At 42.7% G+C, this 11,075-nt stretch overlaps 1 protein-coding gene across 1 annotated transcript in view; it reads left to right on the forward strand.

Annotated features, from left to right (window-relative positions):
• NSMAF (neutral sphingomyelinase activation associated factor) overlaps nucleotides 1-10,547 on the forward strand; it is a 64,283-nt gene extending 53,736 nt beyond the window's left edge. Inside the window, exons 22-31 of the mRNA XM_040972534.1 lie at nucleotides 421-520; nucleotides 2,235-2,293; nucleotides 4,836-4,903; nucleotides 5,641-5,708; nucleotides 6,091-6,214; nucleotides 6,939-7,022; nucleotides 7,878-8,028; nucleotides 8,720-8,822; nucleotides 8,939-9,048; nucleotides 9,858-10,547. Coding sequence (XP_040828468.1) covers nucleotides 421-520; nucleotides 2,235-2,293; nucleotides 4,836-4,903; nucleotides 5,641-5,708; nucleotides 6,091-6,214; nucleotides 6,939-7,022; nucleotides 7,878-8,028; nucleotides 8,720-8,822; nucleotides 8,939-9,048; nucleotides 9,858-9,952 — 962 coding nt within the window. The 3' untranslated portion in view covers nucleotides 9,953-10,547. The remainder of the gene's footprint in view (nucleotides 1-420; nucleotides 521-2,234; nucleotides 2,294-4,835; nucleotides 4,904-5,640; nucleotides 5,709-6,090; nucleotides 6,215-6,938; nucleotides 7,023-7,877; nucleotides 8,029-8,719; nucleotides 8,823-8,938; nucleotides 9,049-9,857) is intronic.
• The last annotated feature ends 528 nt before the right edge of the window (nucleotides 10,548-11,075 follow it).

Below are 11,075 nucleotides of genomic sequence, written 5' to 3' on the forward strand. Positions count from 1 at the left end.
TGGCCATAATGGCCAGAGCTGAGCTGATCCGAAGCCAGGAGCCAGGAGCCTCTTCTGGGTCTCCCACACGCTGTAGGGTCCCAAGGCTTTGGGCCATCCTTGACTGCTTTCCCAGGCCACAAGCAGGGAGCTGGAAGGAAATGGGGATGCTGGGATGTGAACCAGTGCCCATATGGGATGCTGGCGCATGCAAGGCAAGAACTTTAGCCACTAGGTTACCATGCCTGGTCCACTGAACTATTTTTTCCCTTAACTGACATGGAGCTGACCAACAAGCAAAATTCAAAGCAGTCAGATTTTAGTGGGGCTTTTTTTTTTTCCTTGTCTGTTTTGTTTGTTTGGGTTTCTTTAGTAGACTGTTATCTGACATGGTTGTGTTAGCAATTTAGTTGGCTCACTGATCTAATATAGTGTCTCCAGGTGAAGAATCTTTTGAAGACTTGACCGAAGAAAGCAAGACACTGGCCTGGAGTAACATTGCCAAACTACAGTTGCAGGAGCAGCACAAACTGCACAAGGAGTAAGTGTCTCTGTGCTTCCCAGCAACCAGGTGGTCTTGCATGGGATTGAATACTTCTAAACTGAGTCTATGAGGAGATAGGTTTCTGGGTTGACTTCATTGCTTTTTAACCACCCACAACATCTGCAGAGTTCTGCCTCTGAGACTGTGTAACAAAGGCAAGTTGATCACGGAATGATGTGTGGAAACTCGCTCTGGAATGCCACTGGGAATCTGCTGGGGACAGGTGGTTTTACACCTCTCAGACCCTGATGGTGTGAAGCCTTGGGAGAGTCCTCACACATCCTTCTCAGGTGATGAGTTTTCTTTCTGTGATGTAACACATGCTTTGAAATGCATAGCTTTGAAAAATGGTGGCAACCATGGAATACATAGGAACACGCAGGTAGGTGTGGAGAACGTTGTAAAGTACAAGTGAATTTCTAAAACAGTTCTTTAAAGGAATGAGGCTTGCTGCCAGTCCTCAGGGGATGGGAATGCCCCTGCCCGCTGCCGCTGAGGATGTTTGTGTATTCTTATGGAAAGGCCTGAGCAGCGTGCATCATGCCCAGTGCAATCTGGAAGAGGAAGAAAGTGCAGGCCTGGAAATCAGACTGCTGCCTGCTCCCTGCTGTGACTCCTGTTAGCAGTTTTGAGAGTACGTGTGCCTCTGGTTGTGCCTGAATTAGGACATGGCTGTCTCCAACTCGGGGTACAGCCTCCTACGCAGAAACAACTAGGCTCACCTCATTTTGGGGGGCCTGGCTGCCTTTCTTTCCTTTTTTCCTTCCTGCCTTCCTTTCTTTCTTCCTATCTTTTTTGCTTGCTTTCTTTGTTTCTTTATTTCTTTCTTAATTGAAAATTTGTTTGATTTTTTTGGAAAGATTTACAGAGAGGAGAGACAGAGAGAAGTATCTTCCATCAGCTGTTTTACTTCCCAAATGATTGCAATGACCAGAACTGAATTGATCTGATCTGAAGCCAGGAGCCAGGAGCCTCTTCCATGTCTCCAGAGTGGGTTCAGGGTCCCAAGGTTTGAACCATCTTTATTGCTTTCCCAGCCCACAAGCAGGGAGCTGGATGAAAAGCAGAATAGCTTGGTCACAAACAGTGTCCACATGGAATGCTGGCACTTGCAAGTAGAGGATCAGCCAAGAGAGCCATTGCACTAGTCACTTATTAGTGCCTTTCTTTAGTTTTTCTCAATGGCAAATGGAAAGAGACAGTAAAATGAAGGCATGAATAGGTCTTTAGTCTTTACACACGTAATGTTGAATGAGCCATGTTATCTGCTTTAGGAGGGCATTCTAGAGCCAGATGGCTGTTTCATCACTGAGCAGGTGTGAGATGTGAGATGAGTTAGAGCGAGCAGTGAGGCAAGTAAAGCCACATAAAGAAGAGTTCCAGGCAGTTTGATGATGGCTAAAGAAGACGGGCTCAAAGAAGAACATTTTACAATTGTCAGGAAAAGCTAAGTCCTGACTGTGATGGCTCAGCAGACCAAGAACAGGATCTGCTCTGTCCACAAGGGACTCAGAGCTGCTCTGTCCACAAAGGACTCAGAGCTGCTCTGTCCACGAGGGACTTAGCAGAATTGGAGGTGACCAGTTGGTCATTTGGTGGGGTGTGCAGGTACAGACCCAGCAGACAAATTGTGAAGAAAATCATTAAGAAAACTTGGGAATGGGGCAGGTGTTCTAAGGTTGATGGTAATTTATGAATCTTTGTTTAACAGGGCAGTCACTGGGATAGCAGTCACTCTCAATGGGGCTTCAGTCTTCACAACATCACAAGGTATGGTTTCCTGTTTCCTGCCTAGAAAGTGGTTTAACTGCTAACAAAAGATCTAGACTGCTTTTTTTTTTTCTTAAAGATTTTTGAGAGAGAATAACAGAGGAGAGACAGAGATATTTTCATCTACTGGTTCATTGCCCTAGTAACCACGGTAGCTTGCATCCTGGCACTTCCTCCAGCTCTCACGTGTGGATGCTGGAGCCTAAGCACTCAGACCATCCTCCACTGCTTTCCCAGTCCATTAGCAGGTACTGAGTTGGAAATGGAGCTGCCAGGACTTGAACTGGCACCCAAGCTGGGTGCCTGTGCTGCAGGCAGTCTTAAGATATTATGCCATGGTGCTAGCCCCAAAATCCAGGCTTCGTTACTCAGATCAAGGGTTGTACTTGCAAGCACTGCTTCCAGGCAAGGTAAATTCAGAGCAGTTTATTTATATACATTTAATACCATTTAATATACATTTTAGGGGCAATTTTTTCATTGTAGTCATCTCAGAATTGAATTCAGATATTATTAATATGGTTATGTTTTAGCAAAACTGTAATAATCCCTGCAGTGCAGTGCCGAGCTGATAAGGACTTGTAACTATATTTTAGTTGATACATTGGAATTTGGCTGTCTTGGGGCAGGAATTGTGACATAACAGGTTAAACTGACAGTTACAACACCCTCATCCCATGTTGGAGTGCCAGTTGAGCCCCAGCTACTCCACTTCTAATTTGCCTCGCTGTTTATGTGTCTGGGAAGGCAGTGGATGATGACCCCTTGCAACCCATGTGGCAGATCCTGATAGAATTCTAGGCTCCTGGCTTTAGCCAGGTCCATCCTGGCTGTCATGGCTTTTCCAATGATGAATCAGCAAATGCAAGTTATCATTCACTTTCTGTCACCTCCTCCCTCTCTGGAACTCTGCTTTTTCAAATAAATAAGTCTTAAAAAATTGGATATCTTGATCTTAAACAAAAATAAGCCCTTGCTGTATACACTATTGCTTTTCCTAGAACTCTATAATATGATATAAGGCTAATTAATGTTTGTTTTGTCCCTGTTAGGTTCAGAGCCCCTGTCCTGACGCTCTGAAAGGTGTAGGGTGAGAAGGGTGGTGGCTTAGCTCTTCAGCTTCAATGATAAAGTAGCCAGTTTTCACAAAGTTAATCACTGCATTTAGTTAGGCTGCCCATTCTAAGTTTTTATCCCCGCTGGCTACGTTCTGGAGGCATTAACCTAAAGGTCTTATCTAACTGCACACTTGAGCTGCATCAGAGTTACCGGTTTGAGAGTAGAATTACCACCCAATGTCATTGTTTGATACCGGAGGCATTTCATTTTTTTGGCTGCCAAATACTATCTCAGATTTTTAGAACAGAATTTTCACAAAGCAGAGGCAATAAGTCTTACAGGTGGACCAACTGGGAGTTCCCCACTAGGAGCCACTGGAGTTCATCAGGGTAACTCGAATGGATATTCTGGTGGAAGGAAGCCAGGCTCTGCCAGCACATCGGCCAGCCTTGTAGCACCAGGCAACAACAGCAGAGCCTGTGTTTGTACTTGAATTTGTCTGGCATTGTCTGTGGGATTCCTGTACACCTTGTGCCACCATGACCTGGTGAGCCCCAAGTTTTATGAGGTGTCCAATGTCACAGGCATTCAAAGCATTATTTTATCTCTGTGTGGATTTAACCAAGCAAGAATGCTAAAAAATTAAGTTTTTTTGTTTCTTCTTAGATTTTCCCAGTTTGTCCTATGTGTATCTGACCCATTGGTCACCCCAAAGTGACATTTCTTCCTCAGACATACACTTGTTTAAGTGTGCATACTTCACGGAGCCTAGAATCTGTATTAATAAATCTTACTGTAATTTTTGATGCTGTTGTTTGAAGGTTTATTTATTTGAAGCAGACAGCCTGACAACTTCCAAATGTCTGCAAAAGCTGGGATTGAGTCAGTCCCGAGCCAGGAGCCAGGAACTCCGGCTGAGTCTCCCACGTGGGTAGCAGAGACCCAAGTTCTTAAGACATTCTCCGTTGCCCCCGTCATGTTGGCAAGGAGTTGCACCCGCAGCTGAGCTGTCAGCACTGCACTGGCACTCCGGTATGGAATGCAGGCATCACAAGCTGGCCTAACGTCACCCACCTGCCCCATGAGTGTTGTCTGTTGAGGGACTGCTATGAAGAACTTCAAAGCTTCTGTTCATTCATTATGTTAAAAAAAAAAAAAAAGAAAATCTTAATGTTGTCAAGGTCTTCTTTAAAGTTAAAATAGTTATTTTCCTCTTCGTTAAGTTTTACCTGATGTGAACTATCTCTGCCTCAGTTCTTTCGTGTGCTACAGTAGGCCCTGTCTCTGCTGGGTTTTACATGAATTTCCTTGTCACTGAGTTGTGGATGATACGGTCTTGCTATCAGATAAGGCCTCAGATTATCCAGTTCCTCTCTCTAGAATTTTCCTGCCTGTTAGATTACAGGAACAAGAAGAGCAGCTGTTCTTATATGTCTGTAATATCTAGGAAATCTTTCTAATGTCTGTTTTCTTATTTAATCAGATTCTACCCTGAAAATGTTTTCTAAAGAATCTAAAATGTTACAAAGAAGTATATCATTTTCAAATATGGTGAGTTCATTTAATTAGTGTTGTAGAGAAATTCATGCAGTTTTGTGAGACATAATAATCCTTTTATTATTATGTCTCAAAATAATTAAATTTATTCTGAAGTAGCAACAGAATGCCTTAATTAGAGCACTAATAAGTTCAGTTTAAATTTTTTTTATTGAAAAAGAATTTAAACTATTATGGTTTCATTTTTGGTCTTAAATGCACTTGAACTACCCAGTAGAAAGTATTTCCTTTTTCTTTTAACTGTCAAATCCTGTGTTAATGGGCCACTTCGATATCTTTACTTGTTTGAGTTTGTAGGAAGACACCTAATGTTGAAAAGAAAAATTGTCTAAATGAACACATTTAGCTTATTTTTAAAACTAGGTTTCCTTGAACACTTTTGACGTTTCCTAAAGCATTTTGGAAGTTTGCCTTATCCTCTTACTTCTGTAATCCAGTTGTGGTTGTTGAGGGTACTTCCCTGGCCACCAAGGCAGGTGCCTCTGGCCCAGCACAGGGAAGCCACCGCAGCCTGGGCGTCATCAGGAGTGGCCAGGTGTGGTGGCACACCTGGCCGTTTCTCCCTGCATCAGGAATTAGCCATTTGAGAAAATCTGTGCAAACACGAAGAGGGCTATCGCAACAAGCGTTTGATCTTTGATTTGAGGGGCTTGGACGTAAAAGATAGCTTTGCCCTGGTAGGGACTTAGTGGTTATTGTTAATTATACATGTTGGATCGTTTGCATTTCAGGCTTTGTCGTCTTGCTTGCTTTTACCAGGAGATGCCACTGTCATAAGTTCTTCTTGGGATAATAACATGTACGTACCGGTGCATGTTCCTTTGTCTGGCCACGTGCAGAGGCGCTGCCTGGGTGGGTGTAAGACAGAGGAACAGGGTCTTCCCTGGGCCAGATCCTGTGTCATTGTTTGAAGAAAGCAAATATTCTGAAGGGAATAAAGGTGAAGGTGTTGTTGAGGTGCTTAGATGTTTATTGGAATCTGGTAGCTTCTCCAACTGGAGTCCTTTTTTAAAATGGAAAACATTTGCCATAATTAAATACAACCAAGCCATTTGTGATTCTTGTTGGCTTTAGTAAGTGCAGAATTAAACCATAACCATATTATATTCCTTGAATGTGCATTTAAGTGTCTCGTGTCATCAAGCTGGAATACTGTTCTAATGCTTCTCATTATCTTTTAGCTATTTTTATTCCATAGCATTTGGAAGATGCCAAGACACATTAATGGGGCATGATGATGCTGTTAGTAAGATCTGCTGGCAGGACAACAGACTATATTCTGCATCGTGGGACTCTACAGTAAAGGTTTCTTTATCATTTTTAACTTAAGATGTTTGAATGTACAAACATTATCAGCTGTACAACTGCCTGTTAATGTGTTGTCACTTCACTGTTGCACAAAGGGTATGGCATATAAAGATGTTGAATACTATTACCTCTTTTTTAAAAAGAAAATATTACGTATGTTTTACCAAAATGGGTGCATTTAAGTATAAGATCACAATTTCTGCACTGTGAATATATATATATATGTTTATATATATATATATATATATAAAGCTCGTTAGTATTCATCATCCTGTTTCCAACAAACACTTTTAAAAAGAAAGCAAGAATGGAAAAGAAATAGAATTCCTTTTGGAGTTCTTCAATTTTTTTCCCTTCATTCTCTGAGATAAATTACTTGTGGATGGTTAATGTTAGTACATTTTTTTCCGTGACTTCCCTTTGAGTATTCTCAAAGCACAAGGCACCACAAGGCTCCCACACTCATTTCTTCAGTTCGTACGATAGTTAAGTCATGTCATCAGAGCAGCAGGTGCAGCAGGTACAAGGAGTGGAAGTGGACACGGACACCGTGACTCTTCGCAAGCTGGGGATGGAAGCAGGGGTTGGGCCGGAGGCGCGGCAGCACTGGCAGATTAGCTCCACTGGCACATCTGTCCAGTGAAAGCTGGTCAAGACAGTTTTTTCTGAATGCATAAAAAATGATTTCATCTGAAACAGGTAACAGTGCTTTCTATTCTAGGTGTGGTCTGGTGTTCCTGCAGAGATGCCAGGCACCAAAAAGCACCAGTTTGACTTGCTGGCTGAGCTGGAACACGATGTTGGCGTAAGTACCAGCAAAACTTTGGTGGGAGGGAGGAGGTGGTTTTTGGTATTATCTTTATATTGTTTTGCTTACTGGAGAATGTAGTTCAAACTTCAGTTCTTTTCTTTGGTGTGGCTCTTTAGGTTTCCAAGTCTACTTACCTTTTATTTCCCTAGTTTGCCTCTTTGCACATTTCTTGAAAATTATGTGATCCAAATAATTTCCCAACTATCAGTTTCTTAGCATGGCACTGAACTTTTGGGTATCCTCGAACTCTTCAGGGCAACATAATGGACGCAGAAAGTGCAAGGGATCTTCCCTCAGGAAGCCACCATTCCTATAGTTGAGGACAGTGACAGAGATGGCTAAAAACACATGCCATGCTGGCCAAGGCAGCACTTAGCTCTCATTTATTCTGCTCACTGGGTCACACCACCAGGCTGTGTGGTACACAGGGCTCCATTCCCATAATGTGAGTTCTAGTTTAAAATTAACGGAGGTTGTGTGTGAGTTTGACCTTATGGAATTCCCTGGTCCGTGAGGTCCCGCTGTGCTGTGGGCAGTTTGGATACAAACTCCAATCTGTTCATCAGTTATCTTTCTGAGACAATCCACTTTTTAAGATTGGTTTGAAATATTGTGTTTGCCCTTGCATTTTCATTCCTGTTTGTAACCACAAAGTTATGGAAAATGTTACTTTATGGTGAAAGAAATGTTCATCAACAGAATGTTGAAATATGTCAGCACTAGCTACATCAGCATGCTGCATGGTAATTTATTCCACACTACTCCAATTGCATATTTCAGTCAGCCCAGGGGAACACAGCTGGTCACTGCAAACCTACATGGAACGATTCTCTCTCTTTTCTTCCTTAGGTAGATACAATCAGCTTAAACACTGCAAACACACTGCTGGTTTCAGGCACGAAAGACGGCACAGTGACTATTTGGGATCTCAGTACGGCCACCATATTGCACCAGATTCCATGCCATTCGGGGACCGTGTGTGATGCGGCTTTTAGCCCAGGTAGGCATATCCCTTTTTATCCCTTGATCTTAGCCAAAAGGCCGAGAAGCGATACACAACCCTTTTTAAAAAAAAATTATTTATTTCAAAGGCAAAGATGGAGGGAAAAAGAAAAGAAGTGAGAGAGCAGTTCACAGGGACCAAGTGTTTGGACCATCTTCTGGTTTCCCAGGCACGTAGGGAGCTGTCGGTAGCAGAGCAGCCAAGACTCAGATCAGCACCTGTACAGGACACTGGCAGTGCAGGCAGTGAGTTTAATCGCCGTGTTACAACACCGGCCTGCTATTATCCTTTGTGATGAAGATAGTAGATAAATTGAAATTTTGAGTTCATATTTTGAAATAAACATTATTTGCTGATAAAAGGATTTTGGCTATAGCTGACACTGCATTATGCCAAGATACAATAGAAAGGTTCTTCAGAATCTGGTAGTCCGTGCATGGACCTACTTAGAACAGCAAGATGGATATTGTTTGATTGTTCAACTCATTCAAGAAGTTAACTAAGAGGTAAATGAACTCATCCTTAAGCATCATCTCAGTGTCTTAGAATTGTGTCTCAGTGACAGCACAGTCCCTGCTTAAATCCAAGGAGCTCACAGAAAGTGGAGTGTGGCCACTGGACTTGCATGTGCCATCTCAGAATAACTGGCAGCGTGCCATGAAGCTGCCTGTCTCGCCCTGTGTTGCAGATAGCCGCCACATCCTCAGCGCAGGAGCAGACGGCTGTCTAAATGTGATTGACGTGCAGACAGGGATGCTCATCTCCTCCATCACGTCAGATGAACCCCAGAGGTATGGCACCAAAAGATGCTTAGACAGGTTCATGATCATTGCACTTGGGCTTCTCTCACAGCACAGCATGGCTCTTCCTTTGTTAGGATGAAATGATTTCCAAATCATTCTTGCAGGTGCTTTATCTGGGATGGAAATTCCGTCTTATCTGGAAGTCAGTCTGGTGAGCTGCTTGTTTGGGACCTCCTTGGAGCAAAAATCAGTGAGAGAATACAGGGCCACACAGGTAGGCAGTTTCACAGCTGTCCAAAGTCTATGTTCCTAGCAACTTGAACCCAAATCTGTCTTTTCTGTCCAGAAAAACTCTGGTCAGGGAGAAAGCACCTCACATGTATCGCAGTAAACATTTCTAACATCATGGTTGACCAGGTGACCTGCCATCATATACAGTAAAACAAATTAGGATATGTAACACATATATATCATATACTATATATGTATACACTATATTTACAGTGCATTAAAAAAAACCCAAAGTGATAAATTGGAATGAGAACCAGGGCTTCGTCCCTCCACTGACCCCTCTCCTGTTCCTAGAGCACCTTTTCCTGGGTGTGCTCTGATGAATGCCAGCAGGTGTGTGTGTGACACTTCAACTGTGATAGGCTCACCTGCGTGGGATCACCTGGAGACGGTGCTGTGACATTTGCTTGCCTCCTTCCTCATCCACTGCGAGGACAGTTTGTAATTCTTCCAGCTTTGCTTCCCTCCCAATGTGAAGCATCCACCTTCATTGTATTCCTTTGCTGTTTCTTAACGTTATTGTGTTAGCACCTTAGAAACTATGTTATCTATACCTTTCTCCTATCAGCTGGAAAACGAAGTAAAATTGGCACTTTTAGCTCCTCTTTTAGTGCATTCAGTTTTGTAATTCTTGTTAGCTTTATATGTACACTTAAGTGATTTATTTCCAAGCAGTTATTTATAACTTATAAAAGGACCTGTAATAGAGGAAACAAAAGGGAACATACAGTCAAGGTTGTCTTTGTGCGTCTCCCAATTGACTTGCTAACCAAAATGTCCTCTCTCTCTCAGGTGCTGTGACATGTATCTGGATGAACGAACAGTGCAGCAGTGTCATCACAGGAGGGGAAGACAGACAAATTATGTTCTGGAAATTGCAGTATTAAGTGCCTTTTCCTCTCTTGAATATCAAGTTGAACTCTATTTAAAAGTATTTTTAAACCAAACTTTTAAATGGTGAATGTACAATGGTAGAAATTAGAAGTTTTACCACAAGTAAAATTGGTGGGTTTTAAATTTTCTAAATCATAATGACTTGTCTGAAAGCCATCCGTTGCCATCCTCTAAGGCAGGTCCAACATGGCAGTGTTTAGGAGAAAACATTGCATTTGTGAGGCAGCAATAATGGTTAGAAGACAAGACTGCAGGGCAGAAAGTAGCTCAGATACACCAAGTCGGGCTGGGGAAGCATCAGATAGCGGTGCAGTTTACCCTTTAGCCAGCAAATGTGCTGTATCCTCTGCTACTTCTGAATCACCATTTTGTCATCCTAATCTACCCCAGTTGCTGCCCACAAGGTTTTTAGCAGTGTGTTTTCATGGAGTGGTTATTTCCTATAATGCTGTACCCAGATTCTAAGAACCTGGGAAGAATTAGAAGTTCTTGTTACAGTAAGTTTACTGTATATAGGAACAGTTTGTATTTCATTAAGCTATTAATTGCTCATCTTTTCTACATTAAAAATATTTTTCTGTACTGAAAGAAGTTTCCATTTTCTTAAAAAAGCATTGATGAAAACCAGGTTCAGTGATACAGACACAGTTGCAGTACTTTGGAAACCCAAGACTCACATCCAGAGAGCAAGATAATCAAGCTGTGAGACGCCATTTAGGGTTTGCTTTTCTAGACATCAGAACAAGGTTCACAGCACAGCTGCAGCACTGCTGCTTTTATAGCCAGCGGTTCACTCACAGTGCAGCAGTTAGCTGAGTAATTAATTCAGATACAGGTGTGTCTTACAGGCAGTTTGAGATGGGAGAATCTTGAAATAGACCATGGTAAGAATTTCTCAGTTTTAAGTGTCTTAAATACTACCTGGCTTCCTGTGTGTAACTAGTGAAATGAAGAGCCTAAGCATGTGGCCTGACCTGCTCACATGTGACCCAGTTCCTGCAGCCCTGGCATTCCTGGCTGGGAGCCCAGCTCATCTCTGGGGGCTGCTCTCAGGGTCCCTGGCTGGCGGATTCTCTGGAAGATGACTGCTTCCCAGGGGCGTGTCCTTCAAGGCCA

The sequence above is a fragment of the Ochotona curzoniae genome, unplaced genomic scaffold (genome assembly GCF_017591425.1).
Source record: "Ochotona curzoniae isolate NIBS_2020 unplaced genomic scaffold, NIBS_Ocur_1.0 contig_2318, whole genome shotgun sequence".
In the NCBI taxonomy this organism is placed as follows: Eukaryota; Metazoa; Chordata; class Mammalia; order Lagomorpha; family Ochotonidae; genus Ochotona; species Ochotona curzoniae.